This window comes from Gymnoscopelus microlampas (genome assembly GCF_963454915.1).
Source record: "Gymnoscopelus microlampas genome assembly, chromosome: 7".
Taxonomy (NCBI): Eukaryota; Metazoa; Chordata; class Actinopteri; order Myctophiformes; family Myctophidae; genus Gymnoscopelus; species Gymnoscopelus microlampas.
The window spans coordinates 952,501-972,500 of record NC_139944.1 but is presented as its reverse complement, the minus strand read 5'-3'; the positions used below and the strand labels follow the sequence as shown (position 1 = coordinate 972,500).

The following is a 20,000-nucleotide window of genomic DNA, read 5'->3' as shown; positions in this document are numbered from 1 at the left end:
TGGTCTGAGTCCACTTACCAAATTTGTACTTGGTAGCATGCTGCAAACTGGAATAATGGCTGTTTAAAGCCCAGCCAATGGGCAGACAGAGGGGGTGGGGCTTAAGTAATTACAGTTCGTCCCTATTGGTGGTTTTAGTCCATGTACAAAATTTGTACTCCGTAGCATGCTGTGAACTTGAGTTATGGCTGTTTAAAGGCCAGCCAATAGGAAGACAGAGGGGGCGGGGCTTAATTAATTTCAGTTCGTCCCTATAGGTGGTTTTAGTCCATGTTCAAAATGTGTACTCCGTAGCATGCTGCGAACTGGAGTTAGAGCTGTTTAAATGCCGTGCTCAAACGGACGGACATAACATACGGACGGACATATGGACGTCAAGTGTGTGTGTGTGTGTGTGTGTGCGTGTGTTCCTGTGTGTGCATGTGTGCAGTATTGGCTTGTGTGTGTGTGTGTGTGTGTGTGTTGAAGTGGCGCATGTGTTGCTTCTTTGCCGTGTTCAAACATATGGACGGACATAACATACGGACGGACGGACGGACGGACGGACAGACGGACGGACAGACACAGTCAAATGTAGAGCGGCTGGCACCGCTAAAAATCTACTGTGATATCAAGTGATGCCACATGAAGCCTAATATGTGCTGCTGCATTCAAAAAGCAGATATATCTGCTAATTTTTTTGTTATCGTGAAAATGTCTGCATATCTTTCGAGATGGGGGTCCACGGCCAAATACATATCATTTTGGCGGTCCTTGACATGAAAAAGTTAACACATTGAGTGCCAATCGCGTAGATCTACGCGAACCTACTTAATTGCGCAGCGTGCCAGTCGCGTAGATCTACGCAAAGTAGTCTTTTTTTTTGTTTGTTTTTACTCGCAGGTTCACATTTCATTGTAGGCCTCGTTCGCCACGACACATTTCATTGTAGCACCACCGGAAACGGAATTATCCATATCCGGAGATTTTCGTTCTCATCCGCCTCCACTCTAAAGCGGAAACCACATTTTTCCATTCCATTCCTCCATTTCCATTCCTCCATTTTCTCGGTTGTTGTTTTTCTCATCGCTGATCGCTGTCTAACATAAACCGCTGTAGCTTCAAGATGGCGGATTGCAGATCGAAACGGTCTTCGCTGGGCGTCTCACACAAATCCCCTATGTGTTTACAAACAGTTGAACGCGCAATTTTAACGGATTTAGCGAGGTCTGTGGCGACAAAAAAAACAACAATAAATCGCTGGCACTGGTGAGTACATTATGATATTAAACTCTGGCGTGGAATGTGTTAAGAACCACTGATATTATACAATAGCGACATACGTTTATTTTAATTTTTTTAAACAACTGTTAGGATTATATATATTCAACGATTTGCACACATTTTCATAATTTTTCAAAAATAGCCGATCTACAAGCTCATAGCTCGGCACTCGGTGCCGCGCTCTGAGCTTGTAGATCTGCTATTTTTTCAATAGCCAAAGCAATCAAAAAATGACACACAGGTGCGTACCCGGTCTTAATGTTAAGACCTGAGGCTGATTCGACAAATGCCTAACAGTTTTCGTGTGTGTGTGTGTGTGTGTGTGTGTGTGTGTGTGTGTGTGTGTGTATTTGTTTCAAACCCCAAACCACATAGGTCGCCATATGGACAGTGGACTATTTTAGACAATGCCTACGCACGCACGCACACACGCACGCACGCACACACAGACACAGACACATACACACACACTCTCTCTCTCCCAGTGGACAGTGAATTGAGTCCATTAAAAGCTTAAAGAGACAACAGCTCTCACTTTCAGACAGTGATATGAGTCACATGGCCTAGTTACACACACACACCTCTAATGCAAACGGATGGATAAACGTCGTCGGGAATGGGACTCGAACCGGCGATGTGCTATCAGGCTACGTAAGAGCTTAAGTGCCCGTACTGTTAGGCCAGCGATCACATTAAATTTAGACCAAAAAATAAAAATAAATATGAAGATACATGTCTCTGCTAAACAGCAAAGACATATGTATATTAATAAAAGAAAGGCTATACAAAATAATAATAAAAAGGTTATAAAAAATAATAATGGGCGAAGCTAGCCGTGACGTCAGCCATTGTTATTTTACAGACCTGTACTGAAGCCACTATCTCAGTGAATTCAAACCCAACATCTTTGAACTTCCGGTCTCGAAATGGAACCGAAGCATTTATCATTTATCATTTACTTTATCATACATTTTTCAATTAATCGGAACGTAATTTACAAAAAAACGCATATCAATGTAGTTGAAAGAAGACTTTAATCTAGCGACTGAAGTATTTACAGTGGTGTAAAATAACTAAGTACATTTACTCAAGTACACTTTTGAGGAACTTTTACTTTACTGGAGTATTTCCAATTGTCTATACTTTTTTTTTTTAAATATATTTTTGGGGGCTTTTATGCCTTTATTTGGACAGGACTGCAGGCTGACAGGAAACGGGGAGAGAGATGGGGGGGGGACCCACGACACGCTGTCTTGCTGGATTACCAGTTTATGTGGTATGCGCCTGGACCGCTAGGCCAGCGGACGCCCCTCCAATTGTCTATACGTTTACTTCTACTCCACTACATCTCAGAGGCAAATATTGTACTTTCGCTCCAGTACAATTATTTGAAAACTTTAGTTACAAGTTACTTTGTAGATATAAATGATGACATGATAAACATACTGTACATTAACCACTTTACCACTTTTATACCTAGGTTTTTTGAAAATCTCCGATCTACAGGCTCACAACGCGTTGCATTGCGACGCGTTGTGAGCTTGTAGATCGGCGATTTTCAAACATTTTAGTACTTTTACTTTTTGTACTTTAAGTACATTTTGATACCAATACTTGTGTACTTTTACTCAAGTCAATTTTGAATTCTGGACTTTTACTTTTAACAGAGTACATTGCAGTATTGATACTTTTACTTAAGTAAAACATCTGAGTAGTTTTTCCACCACAGAGTATTTATAACAATTATTACTAAGGGAATGTTCTAACCTCATACTCCTCTTTGAATCCGTAGCCCTGACCACACTTCATCTGGGTGATGTGTTGAAGCAGGTCCGCTACCCGGATAGCAGGCTGAATCTGACCTGAAAGAGACCAAGAGAGAGAGAGAGAGAGAGAGAGAGAGAGAGAGAGAGAGAGAGAGAGAGAGAGAGAGAGAGAGAGAGAGAGAGAGTTCTAAATAGGGACTACACTAGTTTCACAATACAATACGATACACAATATTGGGCTCACAATATCTATATATATATACGATACAATATATGACAATTTTTCATTGAAAATATACGGGGGGGGGGGGAGCAAATGCAAATAAATACTTCTGTTTTTGCATTATTATTGCAGTTAATTTTTTTTTTTTTTTTTAAAGCCAAAACGATACATATCGTCACACATAAACGTATTGCGATATATCGCGGGACGATATATCGGCACACCCCTAATCTAATGTATATTGTTTTGGATTTCTATATTGTAAATAATATCTGATGTAGGCTATCCCCCGCTAATACTTAGGGACTTGTCTTAGACAGGCACAGTGACTTATCATAATTTGCTGCATTTCCGTCTGCAGTCAATTTCTGATAAAAAAAAAAATATATATTCACCCAAGTGTACAAAGTGACCATGTGTACATGTACATAGCAACAAGATCAATCAATGTTGTGTGTGTGTGTGTGTGTGTGTGTGTGTGTGTGTGTGTGTGTGTGTGTGTGTGTGTGTGTGTGTGTGTGTGTGTGTGTGTGTGTGTGTGTGTGTGTGTGTGTGTGTGTGTGCGCGTGTGCGTGTGCGTGTGCGTGTGCATACCACTCTGATAGGAGAGCTCCACAGTCTCACAGCCTCCGTAGGGGAAACTCTGCAGAGTCAGAGAGGGTGCAGAGAGAGACGGCTGATTGCTGTCTGTGAGAGAGAGAGACAGGTAGAGACAGACAGACAGAGAAAGAGAGAGAGAGACGGAGTGTTAACTGTGATGTACTAAGTGACCGACAGGCAGTATACCGCCATATACTGTATCAATCCGATCTCACACAACACGGTGAAATAGCACGGATTGACATTCCGTACATAGACGAGTAGAAAACCCAAAAAGCTGTGCATAGCCGCCTCGTATCCCCTCCATTGACTTTGTTACGCTTTGGACCATGTCGGAGGCACGCAGTCTCAAGCGAACTGGAGTTGCCGTGCCTGACGTTGCGACGTTCGCTTGAGCTTACTCAGCGCCGTCCGATATGTATACCGAGGCACAGAATCGCAAATCATGTTGTAGGGACTGCTCTGCTTCCGGGTTGCAACCCGTGTTATTTCACCGTGACAATTCGCGGCTCCTATTTACGCCTTTTCGGGTTTTCTAGTCGGCTCTTTGCGGAATTGTCAATCCGTGCTATTTCACTGTGTTCTGTGAGATCAGGCTGATATATATATACAGTACATTTGCGAAACCGGCAAGATGGAAAAAGGCTCGCTCGTTTCGAGGCTCAGAGGCTCCGAATCGTACCACAAAACGAACGCTTCTTTTCTCATCTTACTGGTTTCTCGAAAGTACGGTAATATATATTTATTAGAGATGTAACGATATAGTAATCGAAAAATTGATTTTCATTTTCTATATCGATATGCATACAGCAAAATTTTGTATTGAATGGTTTTGCAATGCAAATAATCATATCGAATCGTTTTGCAATGCAAATAATCAATTGTATCGATACTAAGTTCTTGTGCGTTTTATTTTAAGAAGAAAAAAGAGAAAGAGGGGTTTACTTACTTTTCCATTCCATATCTCTACACTTGGTTTATCGATAATGTGTGTAATCTCTGTATTCATGTCAAGGTGCAGCTTTGTCCATATGTGTTCAAATAAAATATCCATATATTTGCCAGAGAATCACTGTGTCTACTTATTTGTTTATTTGTACATAAATATTATTTATGTACAGTACTGTAATCTCAATATTTTAACATTTTATGTTTTTTTTATTTATATTTATAAATGAATGCCCTATGCTGTAGGATATTTTGAGCTTGTAGATCTGCTACTTCTTTTCTATTTCCGAATTTGAATCCTGAAAAGTATGAGACGTATAAAATGCATAGTGTGTGTAATGGAGTTTTCAGTTTGAATAAGAATCGTGAAAGAGGATTTAATTCTAAGCTTCTCTATGCTGTCCTTGGTTATAGACAGCCACACACACACGCACGCACGCGCGCGCGCGCGCGCACGCACGCACGCACGCACACACACACACACACACACACACACACACACACACACACACACACACACACACACACACACACACACACACGGTGCAGTGTGACCTCTTCACATCCATCATGGTAGAGAATATGAGTGTGTTCGCACATGAAGCACAGACGCTGCGCTAGCTTTCTACTGAGCTAGCGGATTACTGTCACATCAATGCTAATACTACGCTAGCTCACCGCCGAGTCACCCGGAGTGTGCACACCTGTGTGTGTGTGTGTGTGTGTGTGTGTGTGTGTGTGTGTGTGTGTGTGTGTGTGTGTGTGTGTGTGTGTGTGTGTGTGTGTGTGTGTGTGTGTGTGTGTGTGTGCACATCCCATTTCCATAGCTGTGAAAATACCTGAGCTAGGAAGAATCCCTGAGCCGGTTCACAAAGGAAACACACACACACACACACACACACACACACACACACACACACACACACACACACACACACACACACACACACACACACACACACACACACACACACACACACACACACACACACACACACAGAACTAAGCCAGGCTCACTCTAGCTTCCCTCCAATCCTCTCCCTCTGTCTATTCTTTATTCCTTTGATCTCTCTATTCCTGTCTGTCTGTCTGTCTGTCTGTCTGTCTGCCTATCTGTGTCTAACTTTCTGTGTGTCTCTCTCCAGTGTTGCTTATAATAAGCAGACTTGGCATCTCTCTCTCTCTCTCTCTCTCTCTCTCTCTCTCTCTCTCTCTCTCTCTCTCTCTCTCTCTCTCTCTCTCTCTCTCTCTCTCTCTCTCTCTCTCTCTTTTTTTCTCTCTCTCTCTCTCTCTCCAGGGCTTTTCAGACGGCTGCGTTCTCTCTCCAACCAGTACCAGTGGGGGCGCTGTGTATTCTCATGTGAACACAGATACACACAATCGCTCTGCCAGGAAACGGCAGGCGATCCACGTCTTTTTCACCTGTGAGACTGTCAAATCATTGTTCTGCTTTGTGCGTCAAATATTTGTTTTGCTTTGTGTGTCAAATATTTGTTTTGCTTTGTGTGTCAAATCATTGTTTTGCTTTGTGTGTCAAATCATTGTTTTGCTTTGTGTGTCAAATCATTGTTTTGCTTTGTGTGTCAAATCATTGTTTTGCTTCATGTGTCAAATCATTGTTTTGCTCCGTGTGTCAAATCATTGTTTTGCTTTCTGTATCAAATATTTGTTTTGCTTTGTGTGTCAAATATTTGTTCTGCTTTGAGTCAAATATTGGTTCTGCTTTGTGTGTCAAATCATTGTTTTGCTTCGTGTGTCAAATCATTGTTTTGCTTTGTGTGTCAAATCAATGTTTTGCTTTGTGTATCAAATATTTGTTTTGCTTTGTGTGTCAAATATTTGTTCTGCTTTGTGTGTCAAATATTGGTTCTCCTTTGTGTGTCAAATCATTGTTTTGCTTCGTGTGTCAACTATTTGTTTTTCTTTGCGTGTCAAATCATTGTTCTGCTACATCCAGTGGTGTAATGTGGATTTTGGAACTACTGGAACCTCTTTGATATTTATTAACACACACTATATTTATTCTATGTACTTGCACAATGGGGATACTTTAATGTTGTCGTATGCATTTATCTTGCAGACTCCTGTATATTAGTTCATGAATCCATCAGCCACTGTTATCCAAACGTTCTCTCTGGAATGCTTCAGAACATCTGACTATGCCTACACCTACAGTACAGGCCACACAATGAACCATTGATATGCATCCAGCCATGGTTATTCCTATGTTAATTCACGCTGTTGACACACTCTACAGCTTTTGTAAGCTTTGGCAAGAGGTGTGAATAGTCGTTTTTGATCGATAAGTGTGGTAGACTCACACTAACGGGTACGCAAGTGCATGTCCATGCATGTGCGGACGCTCCACAACTACACACTCTGGTGTTGCGCAACACCAGAGTGGGTGTGGTGTAGTCATATTTCAGATGACTAAAATATGACTAAACTAAATGAAATTTTATGCAAAAGACTATGACTAACACAAAAAATAATTGCTATCAAAATGTACGCTGATGTGACAGCTTCACAGGGAGTTCTTGTCGCTCCTTGCCCGTGATTGCCCGTGCCCAAGGGACTCATGGATAATAAACTTTATTTTTTTTGTATAGCACCTTTCATGACATGAAATGCAGCTCAAAGTGCTTTACAGAGCAAGAATACAATTACAGTTACAACCAATTTAACAATAAAGCAAACAAGAATAAAATAAAATAAAATAAAAGCAAAAGCATAAAACAACATTAAAATAGGCAATACAGTGAGGACTTAAAAATCAACCAAAGAATCAGCTAAAAGCAAGAGTGAAGAAATAGGTCTTGAGCTGTGCTTTAAAGCTATCGACAGAGGCTGCCTGTCTTAGGTGTAATGGGAGTTTATTCCACACTGTCGGTCCGTAAAAGCAGAAAGCTGCTTCACCGTATTTTTTATATGTCATTGTAGGCACCTCGAGCAGGTCAGCACTTGAAGACCTGAGGGGCCGGTTTGGAACATACAGTATCTCTCTAGGCAGTCATAGAGGTAGGAAGGTGCCAGACCATTTAGAGCTTTATAAACTATTAAAATAATTTTAAAATCAATCCTAAAAACAATCGGGAGCCAGTGTAGTGAAGCTAGAACTGGAGTGATATGTTCTCTCATCCTAGTTTTAGTTAAAATTCTGGCTGCCACATTTTGAACAAGTTGAAATCTGTCAGTTGTTTTCTTTGGCAGGCCAGAGTAGAGTGCGTTGCAGTAATCGAGCCGAGAGAAAACAAAAGCGTGGATCAACGTTTTTGCATCGTCTAACGACAGATATAGTCTCTAATTCGCGCAATATTTCTAAGATGAAAGAAAGCAATCTTGGTGACATGATTAATGTGTGTATCAAAATTCAATTCAGAATCGATAATAACCCCCAGGTTCTTTACTCTGGTGTTACTTTCTACAGCCAGGTTACCAAGTCTACTTATTATTGATTCTCTCTGCTCACTGGAGCCAATTATGAGAACTTCTGTTTTATCCTCATTTAACTTAAGAAAGTTCTCACTCATCCAGCATTTTATACTGGACAGACAGGTCAACAATGGGTCTGGGATGGCAAACTTGATGCCGGAAGTTTCATGACATTGCAGTGACCGAGAGCCGGCTGGACCGGCTTATACGAACAAACACTATTTCTGAACGATTGCGACCTTTGTGAGTCCATCGGTTTAGGGATATAAAAGAAGACATATCACAGGTTGTTTTTGATTTTATTGAGGCATCTAAACAGCGGCAGGTTATCGTTTCTGGATCGACAGTTATTTGGTTAATATTTGGTTGTCAAGCTGGCAACGATGGACAGTCTCACGATATTTTGGCACATTCAGAAACGTACTCTGTGCTCTTTAGATACCTTAAAAACGTATACAGCGTACAAATGGAAAAACAACACAGCAGAAAACACTGTGTGGCATGTCTTCTTTTATTTTCCCTGGACCGAGTATTTTACAAAGGTGTCGTTCAGAAATAATGTTTGTTCATAAGCTAGTCCACCAGACTCTCATTGACTACAATGTATTCTATATATAAATAGTGACAGACAGACAGACAGACAGACAGACAGACAGACATATCTTACCTATGGAAGCGGTAGCAGGAACGGGCTCTTTGGACACTGGACAGAGGAAACAGATACTAGTGTAATTATTCAATTACACTGCAATTTATTCAGTCAAATTGATTATCATATGACTTCCAAAACAATGTGTGTGTGTGTGTGTGTGTGTGTGTGTGTGTGTGTGTGTGTGTGTGTGTGCGTGCGTGCGTGCGTGCGTGCGTGCGTGCGTGCGTGCGTGCGTGCGTGCGTGCGTGCGTGCGTGCGTGCGTGCGTGTTTGTACCTGAATAGTAGGAGTTCAGCAGTGATTTGTTTTGTAACGTCTTGCTCCCCTGAACTGAGAAGGAACATGGAGATGGAGTGGCTGAGAGGAGAGGAGAGGAGAGGAGAGGAGAGGAGAGGAGAGGAGAGGAGAGGAGAGGAGATAAGTGACATCGCATAAAATCAACCACACCACAGTATTGGCTGTCAGGTGGATGAATGTGTATGTCCTTTTAAAAAATATTTTAACCCATTAAGACCTGAGCAGATTCTACACATGCCTTCTAAATCAGTAGCTCTCAAACTTTTTTTTTTTTTTAATGTATTTTGTACCAGGGACCCCCAGAAGAGAATATTTGTGTTAACAAATAAATACACATTTTCAAAGCACTGTTTTAAAAACATGAGCTTGCTGTGTTTCAATAGCCAAACGCTTAAAATGACACCAATGCTTTCCCACCCTGGGTAAGACCTGGGCTGTTGGTTGTCTAGGAAGTTGACAACCGGAAATGGTTGAATTTGGCGGAAGTACCGCCCAAGGAAATGACGTTGATGCTTTACAAATCTGTTAACATTCTCCGTGAATGAAACGAGTGTTGTGATTGGTCAGAAATATCGTTTCCGGGGGAAACGGAAATCCTGTCCACTCAGGACTTCCTAGACACTCGCTGCTTTAGGTCGTGACCAGGCTCTTCTCTTCGTAGATGAGTGAGGCTGGGACCGAGGTTAATGCTTTCCTGGTTTTGGAATGGGTTAACCCATTCAATCCACGGACACATCTCTGTCATTTTAGATTTCTTTGGCTAATCAAAAATGTAGAAAATTTGTGCAAATCTTTGATTTATCTCATATATTTTTTAAAGTGAACATTTGTAAAATATTTTGTTCCAGGGACGCGCTGGGTGCCGGCCATGAGCCACTGACACTCATGGATGGCAAACTTGATGCCGTAAATTTGATGACATTGCAGTGAACGAGAGCCGGCTGGACCGGCTTATACGAACAAATACTATTCCTGAACGTTTGCAACCTTTGTCAGAAGATCTGAGTTACAAATGTCCGCTTTAAAAAAGATATATTCAAATATTTGCAAAAATGTTTTTAAAATAATTGCTGATAGCCAAAGAAATCTAAAATGACAGAGATGCGTCCCTGGATTGATTGGGTTAAACTCATTCAAAACATATTTTTGGCTCCGCCTTGTTCCTGACCGCATCACTGTCGTGCTGATAATCATGGTAACGCCACGCCCCCAGAACCACGGTAGAACAGTGAAGCTGCCGTCCCCTGGTGGTCAAATATGGGATGGCAATACTTCCGCATTTAACACATTGAGTGCCAAACACGAGAATTCTCGTGTTTGCAAATATATTAGGACTGGGACTCGATAAAAAAAAATCATCTAATTAATTAGAGGCTTTGTAATTAATTAATCGCAATTAATCGCATTTTAATCGCATATCAATATTTGACCTGAGAACAGTGAAAAGCAATTTTTTCAAATGGATTTTGGCATACGTCTTTAAGCATGTACTCAAGAACTGTACTTACAGTAAGTACAATTTTGAGGTATTTGCACTTGACTCTCGAGTATTTCCAATTTCTAATACTTTTACTTCTACTCCAGTAACTCCAATATATCTCAGAGGCAAATATTGTACTTTTTACTCCACTACAATTATTTGAAAACTTTAGTTACTAGTTACTTTGTAGATTTCGATTATTATTACAAAGCATACCATGTAACCATGTGAAAATAGCAGATCTACAAGCGCAAGGCACTGTGAGCTTGTAGGTCTGCTATTTTCCACCACTGGAGGCTGGTAGAGTGTGTTGTTGTTACTGATGTTTTATAGTAGCTTAATTAATTATGAATAAAAATCGTGCGCATGTGACCCGCACCGCATCGTGGAACGTTTGGTGCGCTGTAATATCGGTCCATCTGAAACTCGTCCAGTGAGAAACGTTCCGCGATGCAAAAACAGGTGCGATTAAAATGCGTAATTTTTTTTAACGCTATCATTTTTCTGTAATTAATTGATCGAAATTAACTCCCTGAGTGCCATTAACGTGTTTCACGTGTTTTTACCGCTATGGCGCTGGGTGCCATTAACGTGTTTGACGTTTTTTTTTTTTTTTTTTTTTTTTTAAACATGTTCAGAACCCAAGAAATCATCACCTGAAGATGTGCAGCTCCATCCACTCCTTGTTTAACTTAGAACTGAAAAAGGCTGTATCTCGCTTCCTAAGCACTTTTTGTTTTCTGTGAAAAAAACTCTGGCACTTTTCAGAATCAATTCTGAAATAATTCTGGCAATCCTGGCACTCAGTGAGTTGCGATAAAGTCCCGGCCCTAAAATATATATATATTTGTTCCACAAGGGGCGCTCTAACGCAACTTAGGAATCATCCTAGGGTCCCTGTACAATGGAATGGACGGATGTGAATCCAGTCCAAAAAACGTCACTCCCGTCCGCTCCAATGATAAGATCTTGAGAAAAAGGTCCATATCTCATACTTTTTTACAGTGGTGAAAACAAGCCATTTTTGAAGCGCTATCACTCTGCAATGGCGGATCGCGCTAGAAATATTATTGTTCCAGTCGTTAGACGGGACCCTCGACCATCGTGCACGCACCCTTTGTTTACATCCGCGTCCTCGTGGAGGCTTCTACAGCTCTAAACAAATCGGCGTAAACGGTAAGAACGCTGGCACTGCATGTAGCCTACCCTGTTTTAAAAAAAACTCTGGCACTTGATGTGTTAAAACGCTACTGTGCATTCTTATACCGTTTGAAACCCAGGTGTGCCTGCTCGGTGCTCAAGACTTCCGCATTTGGGCACCCATATCTGGTGCTCAAATCAAGAAAAATGCGGAAGTAGAGCGTTCTTCCGGGTGCTTCAAACGCTGGTGAGCAACTTTCATTGAAATGAATAGCTGGGGGCTGAGCTGTTCGTCCTCTAGATATATTATAAATGTATGAGTAACGCACATCCTCTCGTGAAATAGGCCTCTTGCTTAAGTCTTAGTGACATATTATGCATCTATGTGTTCTACTCTGCTCTTGTCTTTTACCATTCTATATCTTTATTTTAACTGCACAGATGAGCCTGCGGAATTAACCACTTAAACCCCCAGCATCCTGTATTCCGGGGAAAGATATTGCAGATCTAAAAGCTTACAACGTTCTGCGATGATATTTAACCATTTAAAACCGGGAAAACATCTATGTCATTTTAGATTTTAACCACTTTAACCATTATTTAATACTTTGGCTATTCCAAAATAGCAGATCTACAAGCTCATAGCGCGTCACTTCACTTCACTATGAGCTTGTAGATCTGCTATTTTCGCTATTTTCCAAACATCTTGAAAATGTGTGCAAATATTTGAATCTTGGTCTCAGAGAGCATACAGATCAAAGGGAGCCTTGGAAACAAAGGTAATGCAAATCCCGCTATGCATGATGGGATTGATAGCCCAGTAGAGCTACTCTGAATGAGAGCCATTGAAGTGGTGTTTTCTCTACTGAAAATATTAATAACTTGACTTCAGTTCTATAAGCTGAAGTTTCAAAACTATTCACTCAATCTTATTAACCAATATATCATTATTTTGCTATGATTCCCTGCTTTCATATGACATGAAAACATGAAAAAAATACTAGATGAATGTTTCCCAGTCAAATTTGGTCACACATCGTATTCTACTGACTAACCTATCAGTGAGGAGCCCCCACCGGGAGGACGTAGAGCCTTCGTCCTACTCCTCCTGCCCAACACTCCCCACTGACAGGTGCCGCCCCAGCCCGTAGGATTACGCGCAATGACCAATATCACCCTCCCTGCCCGGCTTCCCTCCCCCGAACACGGGCCAATTGTGTTCGTATAGACACCCGACAAAGCCGGATGCACCACGGTGGATTCGAACCCACAACCTCCGTGGTGGTGGGCAGGGACTTTGCAACACCTGTGCCACCTGATCGCGAATAATCTCTGCTTCTGGGAGTGCCTGGAACAAAATATTTTGAGATGGGGATTGGCGGCCGAATACAAAACATTGTGGGGGTCCTTGACATTATGCCAATTGCGTGCTCATTGAGAGGATAAAGGGTCTATTGGATAGGAATCCCGCCTGTGTTACTGTATTTCTTGACTTGAGAAAGGCTTTTCTCAAGTCTTCTTTTATTTTTTATTTTTATAGGTTTTATTGAAGTCCTGACAATCTTCCAAGTGCTTTGAATGCCCAAAAAACAGTATGGACAAAAACAAAATCAATAAATAAATACAAGGATGGTTTGTGGAGGAAGGTCTCAGGAGGAGAATAAACTGGGGGGGGGGGGGAGTTAAACATTTAAAGAGCCTTTTTTATGAGGAGTATAAAAAGTAAAAAATGTGAGCTAAGCAAAAAGTGAGTGAGGAGAAGGCTAATTTAAGAGAGAAAACATGGACCTTTATACTGCACTTTAGAAACACGCACGCTCGCGTGTGTGCGTGTGTGTGTGTGTGTGTGTGTGTGTGTGTGTGTGTGTGTGTGTGTGTGTGTGTGTGTGTGTGCGTGTGTGTGTGTGTGTGTGTGTGTGTGTGTGTGTATGTGTGTGTGTGTGTGTGTGTTGCTGTCATTAACAAGTTATTTCTTAAAAGGTTCGCTATTAGCCTGAAGTGACCCACACCCTCGACTACATGCACGCACACACACACGTCAAATCTTGTAACTCTAATTCCAACCCCTAAACCTGACCTCTAAATGTCTAATCCTAAACCTGACCTCTAAATGTCTAATCCTAACCCCTAAACCTGACCTCTAAATGTAAAATCCTAATCTTTTTCTAATAGTAGGAAAGCAGTCCTAACAACGTCTGTTTCTCACATTCTACTATACTGTGGGAACATTTGGTCCTCATAAGTATAGTAATACACACACACGCACACGCACACGCACACACACACTCACAGAAAGCGTTGAGGTCAGGGGTGGAGGTGGAGAAGGGGTCGTCCTTCCTCAGAGTTCCCAGCTTGGTGGCGCTTTTCTGGGCCGTGGAGACCGGACCCATCTCCCTCTGCTGGACCTGGGTGGAACTGCAGGCTGATTCCTTCTGCTTCTTAGCCAGCTTACTGCGTGTGCACACACACACAACACACACACACACACACACACACACACACACACACACACACACACACACACACACACACACACACACACACACACACACGCACACACGCACTCGAGTGCGTGCGCACAAACACACACGTGTGCGCACAAAACACACACACACACACACACACACACACACACACACACACACACACACACACACACACACACACACACACACACACACACAGACGCGCACGCCCACACGCATACACGCATACACACAGTACACATCATGCACGCACAGACATATACGTACACACACAAATGCACAGAGAGAGAGAGAGAGAGAGAGAGAGAAAGAGAGAGAGCATGTTGTCAGCAAGGTGTTTTATAGATGGTTCGACTGGCAGGAATGCATATATAAATTTACATTTTTATATCATAATATATCAGCCGTTCATCTTTATTTGACACACACTCACTTAAACACGCACGCACGCATACACACACACGCACGCGCGGGCGCGCCCACACACACACATTCTTATTCTATTCTTATTCTTATTCTTATTCTTATTCTTATTCTTATTCTTATTCTTATTCTTATTCTATTCTGTTCGATGCCACTACGCTCCATACCCTGATGCTAGACAGGAGGGCAGGCAGCGATAGACTACACTCTCACATCGCAACGCACACATGTTGACCTGTTAGCCCTGGACCGCAAGTTATATGATCACATTCCCATAACGTAACTTCCCATACGGGCCACGCCCCATTTCTGCCTGACTAAATTATCCACCATTTCATGTTTATTTCAAAACACACTTTTGTTTTGCTAAAACTCATACAAATCACTTCACATCATCTCTGGAGTCATGTGATCAAGATGTATCAGTCAGATTGTTCACATTTCGCTCCCATTGGCTACGATTTTCGTTTGTTTGTGCAAACAAACGAACAAAACACAACACACGATTTGACACAACACTGATGATAGTGTCTATGAGGTCTATGAAGCTATCTATGAAAACTTATAATCTGAAACACCATTTTATACAACAAGATTTTCCTTAAAATCCAGTCCTGTATTGCACTGATCAGATGGCCACTTGAAATGTTAGAAACTGGTCCACTGTCATACCTGTGCGACCTTGCGTTCGGAAGGTAGGGGCAAAGAAATTACCACAGTGGGGGAAAAGTTGCCATTTCATACAGTTCCGGTGGTCTTATAAGAACAGATCCACTTCCGGGTTGAATTCCACACCCCTCAGAGAGTGTGTCGGTGAAGTTTAAAGGCAATCCGACAAACCTTAAGTAGGAAGGTAAAACAGGAAGTGGTCATTTTTGATGAAATTTGAAGTCGTTCGGACCACCCACCAAGTTTGGAGCCTGTAGCATGCTGGGAACTGGAGTTGGGAACACAGAGGGCGCGGAGCAATGGTGCACCTGTGGCCCCTGACCAGTGCTGGTGCCAAGTTTGGTGCGTATTAGAGCAACGGTTCATGCATGATTATAGACATTTATAACGAGTGTTATGAAGCCTTATAAGTGCATTATAAATGTGGTTATAAACATGAACACAACTATGCAAACAGCATGTCGCCGTGTCTCTATAGAGTGCACTTCCAAAACATCTTTCACTTGTGCCCCATAGGGGGCACCACAAACAGCAACAGTTGCAACGTCAGCCCTGGGTAGGCAACCTGGCCTGGTGGAGATCTGTGCTCTGAGGAGTGCACTTTTCTTTCTTTTTTTTTTTTCTTTCTGTCTGCCTGCCTGACTGCCTGCCTGCTTGTCTGCCTGCCTGCCTGCCTGCCTGTCTGCCTGCCTGCCTGCCTGCCTGCCTGCCTGTCTGCCTGCCTGCCCGCCCGCCCGCCCGCCCGTCTGTCTGGCTGTGTCCTTCAAGTGTTTTCTGTTTCTTTTGTCTTCATTTCTAACGTCCAGTTGTCACAACAACAAACAAACAAACAAACAAAAAATGTCCGTCTGGTGTTTTGAGGCCTTTACTTCCAGTTCTCTCTCGCTGGGAACGACAGATGGTCCAAATAACATGAAAACCTTTAGAACACAACACATACTGCTCGATTCACTTGCAAGACTTAAAGGGAAAATGCCAGAATTTCCATGAAACTCAAGATGTTTCACCAAAAAACGACTGAATGTGATTTGTTTTCACATTATTTTTGGACATGCTTTTATCCAACGAGTCCTTTCACGATTCAGATTCAGAGAACGTTATTGACTCTGAAGAGACAAACTGATTTGCACCTAATCCAGTGAATACATAATTAGAAGTTTATGATGACTATGATCACATTGACTTTATTGATCCCGTAGAGGAGATTCAAACAACAACAGTCAAGAAAACTAAAGAAAGGTGCATCATCAAACACACATCATATCACCCCTATAAGCAACATAGGGAAGGGAACCCCCAACCCTTGCAGAGTGTGTGCTCTGCTCAACTCAGAATCAGGATCAGCTTTATTGTCTCACCACCAGTGGTGGAAAAAGTACTCAAATGTTTTAGAATGAGAATCAGAATCAGGTTTATTGTCACATCACAGGTTTACAAGGTAAAAAAGTGGGTGAAATTCGTTTTTGTACATCATTCCCATCGCAAGGTTAGTTCCATAGAAAGAAGAGTGGGGAGAGAGAGGGGGGGGGGGGGGGCAAGTGGGAAGGAGATCGAACAAGAGAACAATAGAAGGCCAAACAAGTTATCTACATATTTACAAAGTACCTGAGATAAAGAAACTAAGGTGCCTGAGCATAGCAGCGATGTATGTATACTGTGCATGATATACTTATAGACGTTAAGGTGCTTAGAGAGAAAAAAGTGCAATAAAGTAAGTAATAGTATCAATACTGCAATGTACTCTGTTACAAGAAAAAGTCTGGTGTTCAAACTTTACTTGAATAAAAGTAAAAAAGTATTGGTATCAAAATGTACATAAAGTACCAAAAGTAAAGGTACTCAAATGTTTGAAAATAGCAGATCTACAAGCTCACAGCGCGTCGCGATGCGAGGCGTTGTGAGCTAGTAGATCGGCTATTTTCAAATAGCCTAGGTATAAAATAGGGCTGAAGTGGTAAATGTATGTTTTATAATGTAATCATTTATATCTGCAAAGTAACTACTAAAGTTTTCAAATAATTGTAGTGGAGTAAAATAACTATATTTGCCTCTGAGATGTAATGGAGTAGAAGTAAAAGTATTGAAAAATCCTCAGAAGTACAGAACTTAAGTAAATGTACTTTGTTACTTTCCACCACTGGTGAACGTGATTAGTTTTTGTCATAGTTCCCATCGTATCGTTATTTCCATAAAAGAAAGAAAGGGAAGAAGAGGGGGGGGAGCAAGGGGGGAAAGGAGATCAAACAGAAAAAACTAATAACAAAATATCTATATATTTACACATATGGTACCTGAGATATGAGCATAGCAGCAGATCTATACTGTGCATGGGTTCCGCAGAACCCTGTTCAATGGTACAATGATTTGAACTTCAAACTCCTACATACATCTCTGACCGGTGTACCCCAGGGGTACACCGGTCTTTGTCCTTTTGGCCCTCTACACATACCGCACAATACCAAATTACATACTGTATCAGGGGTTCTCAAAGTTTGGAACAAGTTCGACATTGTTAACACAAATCTTCTCTTTGGCACAATTTGTTTTTTTTTCAGATGGGAGTCTGTGGCGTGGCCAAATCCTTGACAAGAAACTACTGATGCATGTTTTTAGTCAAATACTTTCTTCACTTTAGTGCAAATGAATACTGTCTGGAATAGACACCTACTTTAATATCAAGACAGCATACAAGAGACAGACAGTAGGACAGCTGAGAGGGAGACAGTGTAGGAGAGACAGACAGTAGGACAGCTGAGAGGGAGACATTGTAGGAGAGACAGACAGTAGGCCTGCTGAGAGGGAGACAGTGTAGGAGAGACAGACAGTAGGCCTGCTGAGAGGGAGACAGTGTAGGAGAGACAGACAGTAGGCCTGCTGAGAAGGAGACAGTGTAGGAGAGACAGACAGTAGGCCTGCTGAGATGGAGACAGTGTAGGAGAGACAGACAGTAGGCCTGCTGAGAGGGAGACAGTGTAGGAGAGACAGACAGTAGGCCTGCTGAGATGGAGACAGTGTAGGAGAGACAGACAGTAGGCCTGCTGAGAGGGAGACAGTGTAGGAGAGACAGACAGTAGGCCTGCTGAGAGGGAGACAGTGTAGGAGAGACAGACAGTAGGCCTGCTGAGAGGGAGACAGTGTAGGAGAGACAGACAGTAGGCCTGCTGAGATGGAGACAGTGTAAGGGGAGACAGACAGACAGACAGTAGGACAGCTGAGAGGGAGACAGTGCAGGAGAGGGAGACAGAAGGACAGCTGAGAGGGAAACAGTGTAGGAGAGACAATTGGATCTGGCAAAAAAGACATATACTTAGATTGCATTTTTCTCAGTCACGACTGTGTGTGTGTGTGTGTGTGTGTGTGTGTGTGTGTGTGTGTGTGTGTGTGTGTGTGTGTGTGTGTGTGTGTGTGTGTGTGTGTGTGTGTGTGTGTGTCTGTGCGTGTGGTCTTGACCACTGCAGTAAGGACAGCAGTAATAACCAGTGTAAAATATGAACGCCTCCATAAGTTTCACAAGAAGATCGACAAAGCTTTTATGTGGACAGTAACAGATTTCACTTTCTATGCTCCACATTTCTAGGCCTGCCACCATTACTATATAATCTTCTAATCGCAATTATTTGAGATATAATGTTTTTTTTTATCATAATCGTCATAATCATTTCCATGTTGAAAAAATGTATTATATATTTTCAAATATTTACAAAAATAGTGGAAATAGCAGATCTAAAACTGCTACTGGTTCAAAGCCTTCATATATTTTAACCCATTAAGACCGGGAACGCATCTGTGTGTCATTTTTAGATTTCTTTGGCTATTCAAAAATAGCAGATATACAAGCTCATAGCGTGGCACAGAGTGCCGCACTATGAGGTTGTACATCTGCCATTTTTGAAAAATTGTGAAAAACTAATCTTTGAATATACTAACATTTGTAAAAACAAAATATATTTATAAAATAAAGGTGAACTTGAGACCGTTCTAAAACGGTTACAAATATGGTAACATATTGTTTGCCTCCGAATGGCAGAAATAGCAGATCTACAAGCTCACAATGCGTCGCATTGTGAGCTTGTAGATCTGCTGTTTTCAAAATATTTGAGTACTTTTACTTTTACCCCCAAAAATGTAGTACTTTTTCCACCACTGGATGAGGGACAAACTCAACCCCATCCTGGTTAACCCCTCCCATCCACTCTCAGTGGTGGAAAAAGTACTCAGATATTTTACTTAAGTAAAAGTAGCAATACCAAAATATAAAAGTACTCTGTTACAATTAAAGGCCTGTGCTCAAAGTGTTACTTGAGTAAAAGTACAAAAGTATTGGCATCAAAATATACTTAAAGTACCAAACGTAAGAGTACCAAAAATGTTTGAAAATAGCAGATCTACGAAAATTGCAAAGTGTGGTTGCGCCGACGCAAGGAATACATTACATTGTCAAGTCACTCCTGAGATCACTTGCGTTTCATTTTGAGAGGACTGATCCCCCCCAAAATCATGTTTTTGCATCAAACGGCATTTTGTGCATTTGTGGCGCTCCCTATGGATCAAAGTGGAAATGCTTTTGGGGATTCGTTGAGTAAACCACCCTTGACATGTGATTCAAATTTGGGATTGCCCCG

At 41.7% G+C, this 20,000-nt stretch overlaps 1 protein-coding gene across 1 annotated transcript in view; it reads right to left on the bottom strand.

Annotated features, from left to right (window-relative positions):
• Nucleotides 1-20,000, bottom strand: part of ptprt (protein tyrosine phosphatase receptor type T) — a gene marked incomplete at both ends in the record, with an annotated part of 155,917 nt that overhangs the window by 15,665 nt on the left and 120,252 nt on the right. Inside the window, 5 exons of the mRNA XM_084063020.1 lie at nucleotides 3,031-3,125; nucleotides 3,847-3,939; nucleotides 8,900-8,935; nucleotides 9,160-9,240; nucleotides 14,091-14,251. Coding sequence (XP_083919146.1) covers nucleotides 3,031-3,125; nucleotides 3,847-3,939; nucleotides 8,900-8,935; nucleotides 9,160-9,240; nucleotides 14,091-14,251 — 466 coding nt within the window. The remainder of the gene's footprint in view (nucleotides 1-3,030; nucleotides 3,126-3,846; nucleotides 3,940-8,899; nucleotides 8,936-9,159; nucleotides 9,241-14,090; nucleotides 14,252-20,000) is intronic.